At 45.7% G+C, this 17,148-nt stretch overlaps 1 protein-coding gene and 1 long non-coding RNA gene across 3 annotated transcripts in view; both read right to left on the bottom strand.

The window, feature by feature from the left end:
• LOC142590651 (uncharacterized) overlaps positions 1-3,044 on the bottom strand; it is an 85,494-nt gene extending 82,450 nt beyond the window's left edge. The window contains exon 1 of the mRNA XM_075703031.1: positions 2,965-3,044. Within this exon, the coding sequence (XP_075559146.1) occupies positions 2,965-2,985 (21 nt within the window). The 5' untranslated portion in view covers positions 2,986-3,044. The remainder of the gene's footprint in view (positions 1-2,964) is intronic.
• Positions 3,045-3,158: 114 nt separating this feature from the next.
• On the bottom strand, positions 3,159-12,625 carry LOC142590653 (uncharacterized). 2 transcript variants are annotated; one of them, XR_012830211.1, is made up of 3 exons: positions 12,541-12,625; positions 11,369-11,492; positions 3,159-3,174 (listed from the first exon to the last, which is right to left on the bottom strand). It is a non-coding gene; the product is annotated as an uncharacterized LOC142590653 (long non-coding RNA). The 2 variants fall into 2 exon arrangements; XR_012830210.1 differs by having other exon boundaries at positions 3,165-3,174; positions 11,365-11,492.
• Between the last annotated feature and the right edge of the window lie 4,523 nt (positions 12,626-17,148).

The raw sequence follows: 17,148 nt of genomic DNA, 5'->3' as shown, positions 1-17,148 counted from the left end.
TCCTTCATCGTTACCAACTGCCTGGCCAGGAGCAACACCTCGGTGGTCCCCTATCCCCCTATCAGTCCCGACTTGGCTCTGTGCGACTTTATTTTGTTTCCCCAGCTGAAGAGAGCGCTGAAAGGAAAGCATTGGGAGGCCGTGGAAAACATCCAAAAGCATGTTACAGTGTTCCAGAGAGACATTCCCATTGAGGACTTTCACGGTGCCTTCCAGGCGTGGCAGACATGTCTCCGCAAGTGTACTGATGCAGGGGAAAGAGTATTTTGAAGAATTTTAACCATTTGTACAGGTCCGGTCGATAAATCTATTTTTCCCAGAAAATGTGCATTACTGTCATAATAGATCCTGTACAACAAAGAAGACTAAACTAGCATGACTCGCTATCTCTTTGTGTTCTATAATAATTTCGGCTCCACGTACGACTTACAATCTACAGAGTCAAACTGGTCTCTCTTCAAATCCAAGTTGCTGTATTTAATAAGACTTTACATCCCTACCATCAGCATAACAGAGCAAATGCATTCTCCATGGTTTAAAATCACACTAAAACATTTAAAGAACAAGAAAAAGCGCCTTTTTTGTTCTGCCAAGCTGTTTAACACTGAATGTATGTGGCAGAAATATCACAGCATTGCCAAACAATGCTCCGCTATGACTACTCAAGCTAAAGGCCAGTTCTACTCTACTACCCTCCCCAGAACGTTACAAACCAACACAAAGCGCTTCTGGAAAACTATTATCCCCAATGTAAACACTACTGTTTCACTCTGTGACAGCACTGGCTCGCCAGTAGATGTATCTAACGTACCTCATCCACTGAACCACTCATTCTGTTCAGTTTTTACTAACGAAACCACTCACAATGTTCCCGGTCTCCCACCATTGCCCCATCCACCAATGAAAAACATCATCTTCAACCCGCACGGTATTGTCAATATAATCGATTCACTAAAATGTTCATCTTCCTGTGGTATCAATGGAATTAATTCCAAAGTTTTGAAGAATACTAAACATGTTTGCAGTCTTATTCTTTCCATCATTTTTCAGAAATCATTTGATACTGGTTCCATTCCATATGACTGCTGGATCGGGAAGGTCATCCCAGTTTTCAAGAAAAGTGACCGTTCATCCCCAAGTAACTACCGACCCATTTCGTTAACTAGCGTATGCTCTAAGATCGTGGTACATGTAATTTACTCCAATGTCACGACATTTCTAGTTTCTGTCAACTACTTTCATTACAACCAGCATGGTTTCCGGAAAGGCCACTCGTGTGAAACCCAATTAGCTTTATTCCTGCATGACATTGATTATAATCTTGACCGCAATATCCCAATCGATGCACTGTTCCTAGACTACGAGAAAGCATTCGACAAAGTACCCCATTCCCACCTTTTACTCAAACTGTCTCTTTTAAACATTCATCCCCATCTCCTTAACTGGATTCGAAACTTCTTAACCAACCGCATGCAATTTATTTCCCCTAATGGCTTCTCGTCTTCTCACTCCCATGTTCTTTCAGGAGCACCGCAAGGCACAGTTTTTAGCCCTTGGCTCTTTCTAATATACATTAGCGACCTGCCTTCCATAGTAACATCTATCCGCCTTTTCACTGATGATTGCATAATCTCCAGCCCTATAACTAACACTGACAATTCTTCTGTCCTACAAAATGACCTGAATAACATATAGAAATGGTGCACTACTTGGCTAATGCCCCTGAATACTGCAAGGACTGCACTAATTTCTTTTCACCACTGCTGAAATTATACTCTGCCTAGTTATAAAATCAAGGATACCACCATTACTTGCACTAGCTCCATTAAATACCTTGGCGTTTACATCACTAGTGATTTATCATGGTCTTACCATGTTAACCACATAATATATTCATCTAATCGAACAACTGAGTACCTCCGCCGTAACCTGCGCACGGCACCTTCTTCCTTAAAATTACTAACTTACAAAACACTTGTGCGACCTAAACTTGAATACGCTAGCCCAGTCTTTGATCCACTTCAGTCTAACCTCATTTCAGCTCTCGAATCAGTTCAAAATCGTGCCACATGTTTCATTCTTTCAAACCACTCACGATACTCCCTAGTAAGCTCTAAAGATTCAGTTACAACTGCCTTATCTCGCTTCCTGTCGCCGTATTTCACACCTCTGCCTTTATCACAAGTTTTTCCATTGTTCACCCCGAGACAGTCAGCTCATTCAACCAGTGCGACGAACACCACGCACAGGCCATCTGAACAGCATCATTCTGCATCGTGCCCGCACTACTACGTTCCAGAAGTCATTTTTTGTGACCTTCCCTGCAGCCAAGCTCTTATCCCTGATCCCGCTGATTTCAAGAATGCCATCGAAGAAGCTATGCACTCTTCCTAATTCTACTAATACTACATTCCAGAAGTAATTTTTTGTGCACGCAGCTCGCGACTGGAATGACCTTCCCTGCAGCCAAGCTATTATCCCTGATCCCGCTGATTTCAAGAATGCCATCGAAGAAGCTGTGCACTCTTTCTAATTCTACTCAACAATCACTGTTATCTGCTATTCGTGTGCCAACCCCTCATGTAAAGTCCCGTCTGGGGACCCTTGAGGTTCAAAAAAAAAAAGATGTCATGTGTATGATCAAGAGCAACAAGTATGTTGAGCAAAGAGAAGGAGGAGGAGGTCATGTGGCTTCTGCTCGCAAATGATCGCTAAACAGGAACAGCATTCTCACACACAGCAATGGAAGATTCATTTAAACCAATTCCCATAGCGCATAGAATCAGCTTACTTTTGCACTTTTCCTAAATAAGATTGCAGACGAGAATCACATGCCTGCTAACTTGTCCTTAGCAGTAGAATGTCATACAGAATTCAGAAGGTCATACTACAGAAGGCATAATTGACCATTACTACAAACTCACACAAGCAAGTTAAAGTAAGAGAAATGCTAAAAATGCTTACCTGAAGTAGAGATCGACTCATCCACAGTCTCTGTAGTCTGCACGCTCCTTGACACGCTCCCTGCTTTGAAGAAGCACCCCACAGACTTGTCAGCCAGAGGCACGCAGCACTGAGTGCTAACCTTGACCTGACCGATGACTTTGAAAGGGGCCTGGCATTCCACTACGGCAACAGTGATGCATTCACTAAGGCTCATTGCATTTGTGAGGCCTGCAAAAAATAATTGGAGAGACTGCAGTCCCATTACAGCATTGAGAACAAGTGGCAAATATAGCAATAAAAGGATGCTGGGCAGAATAGTGTAGCCATGGAACTCAAAGTAATCACGTCAGTTCAGTAGCCCTAAAAAGCTACAAGAGACAATCCACAATCAATATCTGAAAGCGGGGCAAACTTTGCACAAAATTTACTACAGCAGAAACATCTCCTCAGGCTTAAGTTCATACATACATATTAAAGCTATTGATGTATTCCGACTAATGCAAACTAATTGCAAGATACCAAGGTAACTGTCATCATAAGCAGCCTATTTAATGTCCATTGCAGGACAAAGGCCTCTCTCCGCAATCTCCAATCACCCCTGTCTTGTGCCAGCCGATACCACATTATGCTTGCAAATTTCCTACTTCATCACGTCACCTAATTTTCTGCCACCAGCTACCTGCACTTTTCATAATGTTCATCACGTAAAACATCACTAATATTGTCTTTTCCATTGGTACCCATTCAGTAGCCTTAATAGACCACTGGTTACCTGTCCTGCACACTACAGTACCTGCCCAAATTCTATTTATAACAATTGCATTTTTAGGGAACTTCATCCTGCTTGTGGTATGTATGTATGTATGTATGTATGTATGTATGTATGTATGTATGTATGTATGTATGGATGGATGTAGGCATGCATGCATGCATGCATGCATGCATGCATGTATGTATGTATGTATGTATGTATGTATGTATGTATGTATGTATGTATGTATGTATGTATGTATGTACGAACATATGTTCGCATCTAACCTCTTTCCCGCCAACTAAGGACACTGGGTAGTCCATGGACGAAAAATTTGGCAGAACTCATCTTACCATGACTGTCACAATGACCGTAATGCGTTTAGCATTGAATCAATATAGAGACACAACGTATTACGAGAATCACAAGTAGTTATGTATGGGGTGTGTACTGTAGAGGGACATCCCTTTTGCATATCGATAATGATGATTTTTATTGGCATCCACTTTGAAATGGGGCAGGGACAAATAGTCGCTAGCCTGCTTGATTTAATCAAGTTTTCCAATGGTGCCACTGATGAACTGAGATTTGAAGCAATTTTTGGAACAGCAAAATGCTAATTTTGTAACAGTTTGGAGCACCCAAACACAGAGTTACGAGCACTTTGGAGCAAATATAAGCCAACTGCTGGACACGCCCTAGGCTATTTCAAATACTTAAAATTTACAAGTGTTATTCCCGAAAGTATTTGCTTGCTGTAAAACAACGATGCTCTGCCTACAAATAAAAAATGTGACAGTTTTGCCCAAAAGGCAAAGCATCGATTGTGGTAGCAAATTAGTGGATAGCTATACGAACTAAGGATAGTAGGTTTATCGGCTGTATAAACTTGTGAACTTAGGCACACTAGCTAATTTAACAAGCCTGGTATCGCGCACACAAGCTCAAGCGTGCACAAGCATCAAGCACGCACAAGCGCACTTGATGACCGCAGAAACTTGCAGTCAAAACACTGGAGTGAAGAAGCGCGGCAGCAGCAGCGTGCAAATTGAATTTTGTGCTGCCACTCACATCAACGCGAACTAAGCCGCGAAAACACAGCGCAGGGTGGACTTTGTCCCCGTCGCAGATGGCTTTCAAGATACAGTGGCCACCCAGGCCACCTGAAGTAGTACCCCCTCCCACCCCCCTTTGGAGACTTGTGTGCAATGGAAGACGGCACACTTTCTCCCCACTTCCTTGAGATTGAACCATGTTTGCCAGCTCACCCTCACATGCTTTCACCAGCACATGGCGCCGATTTTATCGCCCTTGGACTTCTACGGAACATCACAGCAACAGCAGAAATGCACCAGGAGGGTCCATATAAATGTTATCACAAAAAAAAAGGCAAAACGTAAATATGAGTATCCCTTTTATGTAAATTAAGACAACAAACCTGTCGCCGCAGTGTGCTATAATTAAATTTCAAATTGAGTGAAGCTGCTCAGATGCTGCGTTTTATATCTTATGAAATTTTATTGACAGCTGCCAGCCTAGCCATGTTTTCAGCTAGCCTAGAGCTAGCCACAGTCAGAAACACTTGGCCAGACTCAATGTCATCAAAGCTCTTCTGAGCCTGGCCAGCCTTGAGGAGCACCTGGTAACAACCAAGCATCGCTTTAGATGACACCAAGCAATTATCGTTGATCCGCTTTTCCTCGTAAAGCTGAGGCCTCTGCTCAGCAACTGGCAGATTCACAACTGGCACTGACCGATTATTTGGGCCCCAAGATTTCACACAAGATCAATTATTAGGGCTACTCCAAGGCACCATCACTGGCCCAAAAATTTGTATAAGTATGACCAAAATTTCGGACACCCTAATGCAGGCCATTCAATAGTCTGGACCCTGGCTGCATGACTGCGTGCTAATTTTACCGCAGAGTTGAGCAAAAATAGCAATAATTTGGCTTTGATAAATCACTGGCATGGCTGTAGCATGGCCATCGGCTATGCTGCCGACACCTCCTGGAAACCGAAACTAGCAAAGCTTGCTAATCCAGCACTGACCGTGCCCAAAACGTAGCACAAGTGAACCCCAGCAAGCCATTCGCAAGTCCCGCGATGTTGGTCCCACACATCCAGCGTTTGTTCATTCACATATTAAATAACGACACGGTCCCGCCACTTTCAAGTTACTTAAGCGGCACCGACTCCAGCCTGAATGTCTGTTCTGGCAAGGACTGTTGGTAAGAAAAACTGCTCTCATTCGGCTATGACAGCTTGGTCGACTTTTGTGCCACGATTGTGCAGCAATGCATTCTGCTTTATTCTATATGCCACCCTATATATCCCCTGTTCATGGCCGGCCGATGCCATTGATAACCCAGGCGGAGTGCCGCTCTTACCAGTGACAAAGCACAAAAATATGTGGCACCGGAAAGGCATCGTTACAACATCACGGTCCTGCTATGTTGCCAGGAGTTAAAAATTTGACGCATGCATTGATTGTACTTTCGTCTACATGTGACGAAAGCATGACAATGTTAGAGATTTGGACTCGCCAAATTGTAAGCAAGCACATGTGCACGCAGCAACGCATTGAGAAACTTCGGCTTTATTTTTGGAAGATCCATTTTGGGGATACCAGACACGTTGACAGCCAACAGCGTTCTTGGCACCGTACCAAGAATGCTGGCACCCGTAGACGTCGTTGTGCCTGAACCTGGCGATGCGAAATCAGGCAAAAGTGAACATATTCCTGAAAGTGTTCGTCAGACAATACGGCACACAATTTTTAGTCACTTGTGGAATAAAGTCCCTTGTTTTCTGGCGAACTTGGATATTTCGGACTCTCAATTATTCGGATTTGTAAGCTGTCCCTGTCGGGCCTGAATTATCAGTTGGCTACGTATATAAAATGGAAAGTTCAAATTATCAGGCTGCTTTAGGCGTGCGCGCTATGCACATCTGCAGACCACTGCGGCCATGCACATATTGCACAGTTGCTAATTTTGGCATACTTCAGCATAAAATTGTGTTTATTAAACAGGATGCTGCAAGAAATCTCGTTAGGCACAATTTGGAGAACTTGGCACAGGAGTGGGGTCCCTGTACGCTATCTGACCTCAATCTTAACATTTGTATTTAAAACTTCTCTCACTATTTTATACCGTTATACCGTTATACGCCTGCAATGACTCTGGTTCTATCAATCTCTTCCCTGCTTTCTTTCACTAATACCCTAATCACCCCTTACTTATCTCAGATGCTGACCAGTTAATTTCACCTTCTTTGAATCGCAACAATTCTGGAAGTCCGAAATCAAGAAAGAGGCTGACAGATGGAATAGCACACTGTGGTATAAAGGTTATAAAGAGGGATAAGGTGCCTTAGAAAGGCTGGCCAACGTTTAGATAGGAGGACCTATCTTCGTCAAAGGCGGCCTCGTCATCCTCGGCATGTTAGTTTTAAAGGGCTAATACAGTGATGTCACGTGCGGTTGTTGTCGGTGGCGGCTGGTTGTAAAGAGAGAGACTTCAAAGAGAATGAGTGCTGTTGCCTGACGTATATGAGCGTGGTTCATAAGACAAGGGGACAAGAGCGGGAGAGTGGGAAGGCAGGGAGAAAAGAAAGAAAAGGGGAGAGAGAAAAAAAAGACACCAAGAGAAAAAAAAGGAATAAGAAAAGAAAAAGAAGGGCATGGGAGGACATTGTGGAAGCGAAAGGTTAGGGAGCCCTCAGGGGCGTCGTTGGCAGCATGTTTTTGTGGCTTTAGAAGAGCTGGTGAGCGCATGAGTAACAAAAAAAAAAGACATCATTGAAAGGATGACTTTAGTAGCGTAACAGCATTGCGTCGAGTCATCTTGAAGGAGTTAAGATGGTGACAAGGAGTCTGGGGTGAAATGCATGGGGTAACTGGAAAGCAGCGGCATGGTCTTTCAAGGGATGTTAGCTCTAGTAGCTCGTGTGTGGAAGACCTAAGGGGTCACGCTGGGTGAATATTTTGGCATTCTATTACAATGTGCCAAGCCGTTTTCAGGATTTTTTTAGCTGCACAGACATGCCTCATCCTGTGGTACATACCGTATTGATTCGCATCTAGGCTGATAGTTTTTTTCAAATAATCATATTCCAAGCCCTAGGATCGTCTGATTCGAAGATTAAAAAAAAAAAAAACGCGCCAGTTTTTCATTGAAACTGCTAAATATGGTGCATAGCTAGCGCCATCTAGAAAAGTCAGTATCGCAGCCGCTACTCGCCGTGCCAGTAGCCAACCGTACACAGGCGAGGTTGCCATTTTGACCTGTGTTGTGTCGGCCGTGTGGGCGTGCGGCGTGGTGTTATCGTGATGGCACCAAGCAGGAGATGCCACTACAGTGCCGCTTTCAAGCGAAAAGTTGTGATAGCCACAGAGGCATCGTCGAACCTTCAAGCTGGGCAAGACTTCGGCGTCGACGAGAAAAACGTCCATCGTTGGAGTGGACAATGACAGCAGCTTTTTGCGTGCACCACAATGAGGATGGCATTTAGCGGAACAAAGAAAGGCCATCACCACGAAGTGGAGACAGTTCTGGCCGACTTTGTTCGGACGCAGAGAGCAGCTGCCTTTCCAGTTACAACAAAAGTGCTCCAAGCGAAAGCTAGGGAACTTTCAAGGGAGCGAAGCCTAACGCCAAAGGATTTCAAAGCCAGCTGGTGCTGGCTTCAGAAATTCAAAAGCGCTTCGGCTTCAGCCTCCGACGTCGCACTTCAATCACCCAGAAGCTGCCAAGTGATTTCGAAGAAAAGCCGATAGCTTTTCCCCGCTACATGCTGCAAAAGAGAGAAGCAGCAGGCTACAACCTTGGGCAAATCGGCAACGCCGACCAGACGGCTGTGTATTTTGATATGCCAGTGGTGTACACCGTGAATGAAAAGGGTGCCAAAGAGATGAAGGTGTGCTCTGTGGGCTACGAGAAGCAGTGCACAACTGTGATGCACAGATGATGGACATAAACTCCCTCCTTATATGATATTTAAAAGGAAGACACTGCCTGCTCGAGAAACTTTCCCAAAAAATGTCATTGTGCGGGCAAATGAGAACGGGTGGATGACGGGTGTGATGGTGGAAGAGTGGGTTAAGATTGCGTGGCGACGGCGTCCAGGAGCCCTTTTGACAAAGAACTCGCTCCTTGTCATCAACTCTTACCGCGGGCACTTGACCGACAACGTGAAGGCTGCACTCGCCCAGGCGAACACGGACCTCGCTGTCATACCGGGCGGCATGACGGGCCAGTTGCAGCCACTTGATGTCTGCATCAAAAAACCTTTCAAGGATCGTCCGTGGAAATATTACACGGACTGGTTGACTGACGAAGACCACATGCTAATGGCAACGGGCCGCATCAAACGTGCATCACTATTGCAGCTGGTGGGCTGGGTAGCTGCAGCGTGTTCCATCCCAGGTACTTTGATCGTGCGCGCCTTTAATAAGTGCAGCATATCTAATGTGCTTGATGGTACCGAAGATAGTGCACTGTTTGAAGGTGACAGTGACAAGGAACATAGAGACGAGTCTAGCAGTGATGACGACGTTGAATGAGCTCTGCACGTTCAGATTCAATAAATGCTGTTTTCATTTTGTGAACGCTGTCCTCACTTTTTTTGCTCAGCCTACATTCGAGGTAATATAATTTTTTTTGTTGGCTTCGGACTTTAGGGGGTTGGCTTAGAATCGGGGTCGGCCTAGATTCGAGTAAATACGGTATTTGCTCCGATATGTTTTAGTCCTCAGGCAGCCAGCTCTGGCCTCAAATAGAAAGGCACTCCCTTTCGCATCATCATACATACTTTCTGTCCAGATTTCTTTCTTGTTGTGTTTGTAAATATCTAAAAACTCTTAAGAATCTCTTAAGTTTCCCTAAGAACACTTCGCACCATCTGGCGCCACTGCCATGAAGCTTGTGCGTGGCCTCCTCCATGGCCTGCAGGGCCTCGAGATGTGTTTTGTTGTTTTCCTATTGCGTGATGTTTTGAGAGGGCGATGAGAAACCGAAGCAAAATCAAGCTGGTGGTCGACGCCGGATGCCGCCGAAGCGTAATGCTCACATCGCGCTGCCTGCAGCAGAAAATGGCGGCACATTTGGATTATCGCCTACTCAGAGCATGTGTTATGCTACCAATGCCACGCGCTGTAAAACAATACCACGTGCTGTAAAACAGATAGGTGAACATGCTTATCGCAGTAGGTTTGGTGGTGATAGCTGTGAATGCAGCGTGCGACGACCCAGGCGGAATTCTGATCAATAGCCCGAATCTGTAAGGAAGCCCTGCCACTTGTCTAGCATGATTATGTTACGGTGTCATACATCCCTCAATCCCCCATTACTCAAGTGCACCTTTATTGGAGCAGCACAAGTATTAAAAGTAAGCAGAAGCCAGCACTTCTGCTGGCTTTTTCTACCACACTCCTAGCACCTTGGAATGGTGCAGAATAAAGAATTGATTAATTGAAGCAAGAGAACACCCTTCGCAAATGAACATATGAGCGCTAGTGGGCCCTCAAGCCCTGTTGTGTACAAAGCAAAAACTGCACATATACACCACAGTTGCATGCAGCCACGCTGCTGCGTTGTGTAGATACCGTGGCTGCCGCAATGAATTGAATTGTGGGGTTTTACGTGCCAAAACCACTATTTGGTTATGATGCATGCTGTAGTGGGGGTCTCCGGATTAATTCTGACCACCAGGGGATCTTTAACGTGCCCCCATGCACAGGACAAGAGGGTTTTGCATTTCGCCCACATCAAAATGCAGCGATCACTGTCGAGATTTGATATCATGACCTCGTGCTTAGCAGCATAACACCACAGCCACGAAGCCACCGCAGCGGGTGGGGTGTCGCGATGAGTCTGCTGTCTGTGCGCACTGTGGCTCCCTGAGGATTTGGCACATCGCAGGCCCCAATATCAGAAATAGTTGTGTTTAAGTGAACATACAAAATCAAATTTGAACTGCATGCCACGATGATGTTCACTAGGCGGAGAGCTGAGGGCACGCCCCCGCTCCGCCGTAGCCTTGATTGATTTGTAGAGTTTATTGGCACAAGGGCCAGATGTGGCCAAAGAGCGCCAAGTTGATGATCCGTGCTTCTCAATGATATATGAATGTTAATTGCGGGGCGTATATGAAACACGGTCGTATAAAGGCCTAAAGGTATTCGCTCCGCCGTAGCCTTTGCAGTGCAAGTCGCTGAAGAAGGAATTGAAGCACTGCTAACATGATGTTGGCTTGCCGATAACTCCATGTCTGCCGAACACAATGAAGTACTTCTTGGAGCGATGTATTTATGAAACAGTCTAATTTACCTTCAAATGCGTTTCTCCACTTTGATAAAAAGTGGTTCAGGGCCCCTTCAACACCGTTGTGGCAACTTATACCATTTAAATGGCAAGTATCAATAGCCTGAATCTGTAAGGAAGCCCTGCCACTTATCTAGCATGATTATGTTACGGTGTCATACATCCCTCAAACCCCCATTACTCAGATGCACCTTTATTGGAGCAGCACAAGTATTAAATGTCAGCAGAAGCTAGCACTTCTGCTGGCTTTTTCTACCGCACTCCTAGTACCTTGGAACGGTGCAGAATAAAGAATTGATTGATTGAAGCAAGAGAGCACCCTTAGCAAACGGACATACATACATACCAGATTCTGGACATAGCAAATGAGCAGCAATCAGTACTTGGGGCTGTTGTCAACAAAGCAGAGACAGGCTAGATCCTGGTGTGCACAACAAATTTAAGGCGCAGGCCGAAGAAATCAGCAGAAGCTGTAAAGACAGCAGGAGAACAGTGATACAAGTTAGACAATTGGCTGTACACATAGCCAGGGAAATGGGCCGAGGGCACTTCACAATGTCCCTGCCACAACTGCAAACATGCTCGTTATGCAATAGGGTAAGGAAAAAAAAAAGTATGTTAGCTATGAACAGCACGAGTGCATAGAATTGGTCTAGGTAGATCGTAATTTCTATTCTAAGAGCGTCGTAGACAAAGAACTAAGGCGCACAGTGCCTCTGTCGTCTGCCTTCTTGCTGTTTTTAGAATGTCGATTACAGAAGCAGAGTTACACACATGATTTACGAACGAAAGCGGCGGACGTGTACATACATACTGATGGGCTGATTAGTGCACTAATATATGTTTACCTTTGGAAGTGCCCGTAAGTGACAGCAGAAGTCCCGTGGAGTTGTTTACCTACTCGCTCACAACGTACACATAGCATGGCACAACTCCACAGCTCACACAAGTGGCAATGAAGTTTGACGGATATACGCTGCCGCTATCTCACTGCCACAAATCGAAGGTGCTCACAAGCAGCGAGGAAGAGAATTAAATGCAGCCATATATGTGACCACTGCTGAGCGCAACAGTACAACCAGCCCATACCACTGCATAGGTAAATAATAGTCTATATAATCATGAGTAATAACGGTGGAGAAAAAAAGACCAAAGAAACAGCATTTGCGGCACTAACAGTCGAGTGCATGGATGAGTTGGCGCGTGGGAGTTGCCACCTCTTTTAAATCGCGACTAGAGACATGACAGCACAACTGTACCTCTCTGTTGTTTAAAAAGAACTAAGGGCAGCGCGTAGGAACTGCAGCAGTGCCCATCGAAGGCACGAATAGACTATTCTGCGATCTCTGCGAGACTGCGGCAAGTTTCGCGCTCGCTGGAATTTCGAGGTCACTTTATACCGCAAGAAACGGCGGTTGTTCCTACATGTGTCAACAAAAGAACGGGTACTAGCACAAAACTCGTAGAAGCACTCAAATCAGCTTATTATTGCGGTAAAATGGACAAGTGCTCACCTACCGCAATGTCATATGACAATATTCGCACTCTTTGAAACGACCGGCACATCAAAATTGGATTTTACCGCTCTTTCTGCGCATGCGTGAGGAGCCGAGGTTGCGAGAGGGAAAATGTGGGGACCACGGTGGGGACTTGCGGTTCTCGAAATTTTGTCTTCGTCTAGGTACTAGGTACTGTGGAGGAGAACGTTGTTTTCTCCATTCATCCCTGGCGATCTGATCGGCCGAAGCTTCGTTTAGGTGTTTGTGGCTTCGCTGGCGCCGCGAAGAAACCGTGTCCGAGGTGCGTTTTGTCACGACGGTAGGTTGTTAAATTCAAGGGGATACGTTTGGTAGTGAGATGTCTTCTCGGATGACTTTAATACCAAAGCATTATCGTGCCGATGTATCGTCCATGAGTGTCGTTGAGCGTACCGCACAATTCAGATTCGCGCGGGAACGGAGAATACTTTGTATGTGAAAGTTAGAAAACTGAACCTCGCTAAGCACTTTAATAGTTCTAGATAATTCTGACAGCTGTGCAGCAACACTGGCAAAACATTAAGCCGCGCTGATCGACGCTTCGATGAATTGAAGCACATTTCGTGCCCTATGAAGTGTGAAAAATCGACGTCACGATATCCAGCGTTTGATAGCTCTATATGGACCCTTGCCAAAGCTGTACAGCAACACTGACCAGCTACGCGGTACGGATTCGTAGTCACTCTGAGGCGCGTTGGTGCTTGTACATAATTAAGGAGCGCGTACAGAATTCCCGTTACGATCTTGCATACATAGAGAGCGTGCTAGGTTGGCGAAACAAGCGCTCAAATCACCACAGCCAGGTCCGAAATATCTCTCAAAGCCTGCCAGTACATTTATCAGGTGTCTCTGTGTTCGTACTGTGACAGGGGACGCGACGGCGAGCGCCGCGAGTATATCCAGCAACAATGGCTCCTTTACACTCTTGGCATGCTTCACCGCAATACATCGCGTATGCTTGACGGCGTAACACCGGTGCGTTACGGCGAAGCTAACAGTAGAGAACCGGCATGGTGCAGCGCTCGAGCCTTCTCGGTGACTGCGTATCGAAAACACATTCAATAGTTTTTCGTCGATATTTACACCTCTTTGTTGAATGAAAAGGATAACGTACGCCTGTGTCCGTGGGTAAAAATGGGAAACTATTTATGCAGACATCCATGCTCCTGTAAGAAACTGCAGTTCAGTGGTTGCCCTGTGGAGCTGGATCCGGCCTTTTGGAAATACGGCCTGCTCATGAGTCACGAAGTAGGAGCTGAAGAGAACTCTAACGCTGGTACACGTACCTCTTTATTAGTTAGCCAGTGACAAAGTCAAATTTCCCTAAACATTGATACGATGTCTTAAAGGGAAGCTGAAGAGTCTGTCGAATTCAATAAGACGCTCATATACGGATGCGGGAACCTTATAAACCATGCACGTAAAATTCTGGGCGGGATTTTTCACTTAGGAACGACGTAATCGCCGGTTAAAATTGCGCTGTCGCTCCGCCCCCCGTTGAGCGCCGCGCGCTGCTGCTGACGATGCGAGCGGAGACCGGAAACCGCAGCGTATTGACGTCAGCACTGGTGTTCCGCTCCTTCGCAGTCTCCGCGACCGTGCCTGACCGCGCTTGTTTCTGCGTGCGTGCCGTCATAATCTGCCTCGCGCGAGCCTGCATTCATTTGTTTGTGTGTATGTAGAGTGGTAGTTGACGTGCGCAGCATCAATTGAAGTGGTGGGCCGATCATTTCGGCGTTCTGTGTAGTCTACGGTTGCACGAACACCAGCCGCCGCGACGATGTTCCATTACTCCCCGCAAGACAAGAAGCTTGCAGCTAAGTGGGAGGCTGCTGTGAAACGAAAGAGTTTCAAGCGCTCAAGAACAACAGTGCTGTGCTCTAACCACTTCCGTGATGACGATTACTACCAGTGTTTATCAATAAGGCGTGAATGAGTGAGAGTACGATTTTCTGCTAGCAGGCTTTCCAAACACAGCACGAAAAGGTCGGGGCAACGAACGCACAAAGGCGGGACGGGTGCCGGCGGACGGATGGTAACTGGTCTTGGAAGACCTTATGAATACACGAACTCGTCCAAACCTGGATTTTGATTTGTTGCTAACTCCTTCGTGTTAGCTCGCTGAACGGAGGGTACATGTTCATCTCCCACGCTTGACGCAGGTTTCGTCACAAACCGCCGTTAATTTTCTATTCGCACGTATCTTGTGAAACAGCCAACATGCAGCTACCATAATGCAGTGCAAGTGTAAAGTTTTCATGTGTTTGAAAGCCGGCGCACGCCAAGACGCTGCGCTCCCTCTCGCGCAGAGAGAAACCGGATGTCTCACGTAGCCCACGGAATTCGCCGCCTTTACGGCTCCGGTTATGATTAGCGTGCGGATGGCGCGCTGATGAAGGCCACTACACGTGCTACAAGAGCCGGAAAACGTTTCCCGCATGTAAACTGTCTGTGTAGATTGCCGACAGCTTTGGGGCAGCACACAAATGCCGACGATCGCATCCCTCCTTACATTCCACAAGGAGGCATGCAGGAACATAACAGTACAGTTCTTTGCCCGGAAACGAACTCACTGGATCGCTGAATACAGCTTTGCAAAAAATATACTCACCAAAGAACATTTATAACACGAGGAGATGCTAACACTTTGCTTTTGTTCGCGTCGAGTTACTGCTTGCTACCAGCATCTTTTGCTTCTTGGAGAGGCCGGCTACGCATACATGTAGGGAGAGACGCCGAACTTCTCAGAGAAATGCAAGCTCTCGAAATTTACCATTACCGTCTCATCAATCTACAGCGCCAAACCACCTTGCACCGTGCTTCATGTGTGGCAGCAGCGGCCGGTCCAGACGAACACCAATGTTGACGTCACGAGGCGCCCGACCAATCACAGACGAAAACGAGGCGCGCGAGCTGCCCGAGTCTGCTGCTGCACTTTTCGTCGAAATAAAATCTGTTTGCGCTTTCTTTCGCTCAATTTCGATGCGATATTCGGATTCGGAGGGTTGAAAACCATTATGTACAGCTCATCACTCATTTTTTCTGGAAAACTCTTCAGCTTCCCTTTAATATGTAGCGCTTATGTGGCGAATAGAAGAGCAAAAGGTGAGAACGATGGTTGGAGATGAGGCAGCACTGCTTTCATCTATGTAGTGAAATCGTGTTTATCATTTGTGTAACATCAGTGCACTCATTTTGTTTAATGTTTACTGCAGCTTTTGTCAGTGGAGGTGCTTCTTGACTGGAAACAACCTGTGATTTATCACATAAAGTTTCCATTTTGTAGTTTTACAAGCTTTCTTCTGGTCTTTTAGTCTTTTCTGAATCTGGAATATCTGGCAAAATGCATGTGTATCAGAATTTGTCCTCCATCAGATTTAGTGGTACATTTCACCCCGAGGTAGCCAACATCCAGAATCACAGGATAATACATGTGGTTCGGTGCAGGTGAGCACTGCGAATTCAATAATTTTTATGAGACACTTAACTCCTCCTTCAGCTCACTCTTGCTACTAGTGCATTCTCCAGCAGCTACTGCACTTGTTTCTGTACATGTGTATCCCCTTGCACTGGCAAGTGCCAGAACAATTCATTTGAGGCTCACTGTTGGCACAAACACTTGGTGCGTCAAAGACTAGTGTGAGTGAAAGGACATGATAGCAATTGCTTCCTTTCATGCCACATAGCACTGTGCCAGGCAGGCATGACATATTTCCACTGTATAGATGCAATTAGGCAAAACAGTGAAGTTGGCATGCGAGTTCCTGGTTCTAGTCCCTCCTGGCATCAAAGTCAGGCCTCCCCTTGCGCACCAATAAATGTGCGAGCACAGTCTCTGTGCCTACTATACCAAGTGTAACCTTCTAGGTGATGTAACATCTTTTAGTAATCTTCATTACTGTAGAAAAGCGAATTTCTCCACATTGTAGAATAATCCTAGTCCTTTATTTTGGCACTGTAGGTCACCATGCAAAAAAAAGCCCTTGAGTCAAAAAAATATTTATCACACAAATGTTAGCATGCTTGTATAGGCAATGCAGTGCACTTTGTTTTTACAATGCTCAATCCCATTGGTGGTGTGCTTGTACTATAACATGCACAAACTGAACAGCATATCCAAACAAGGAAATGTCGAGTCTCACGCTATTTCAATTGGGACAGTTTATGTATGGGATGGATGATGGCATCCCGGCTCATCATATCACCCTTGTAGTGGCAGCAATGCGATTTGTGCATTCAGGAACAGCAGTTTTATTGGACTGTGGTGCTTTGCATGCACTTGTCTTCAAGCACACCGATGTCTTTGCACGTCGCCTGTGTCGATATGAAACCACTGCAGTTGGTGAGCAATGTGCATGCACATGGCACTGGCTTCGTCCCTTTGGGAAGTCTTTTTCATATTGAACAATGTAGTGAAGGAGGAAGCCTTTATAGCAATGTCTATATGGGTTTTTATTTACCTTTCACCTACTTTTGCTAACAGAAATGGTGCCTTCAGGTAAGCTAGACGCTTGTGAACATTGTAAGGCAGTGTCAGGCAACCTTAATCTTCAGCATAAAACTGTAGAAAGCTTTCTGGTTTGCATAC

The sequence above is a fragment of the Dermacentor variabilis genome, chromosome 8 (genome assembly GCF_050947875.1).
Source record: "Dermacentor variabilis isolate Ectoservices chromosome 8, ASM5094787v1, whole genome shotgun sequence".
In the NCBI taxonomy this organism is placed as follows: Eukaryota; Metazoa; Arthropoda; class Arachnida; order Ixodida; family Ixodidae; genus Dermacentor; species Dermacentor variabilis.
The sequence above is the reverse complement of the archived record's forward strand: the minus strand, read 5'-3'. Positions and strand labels throughout refer to the sequence as shown.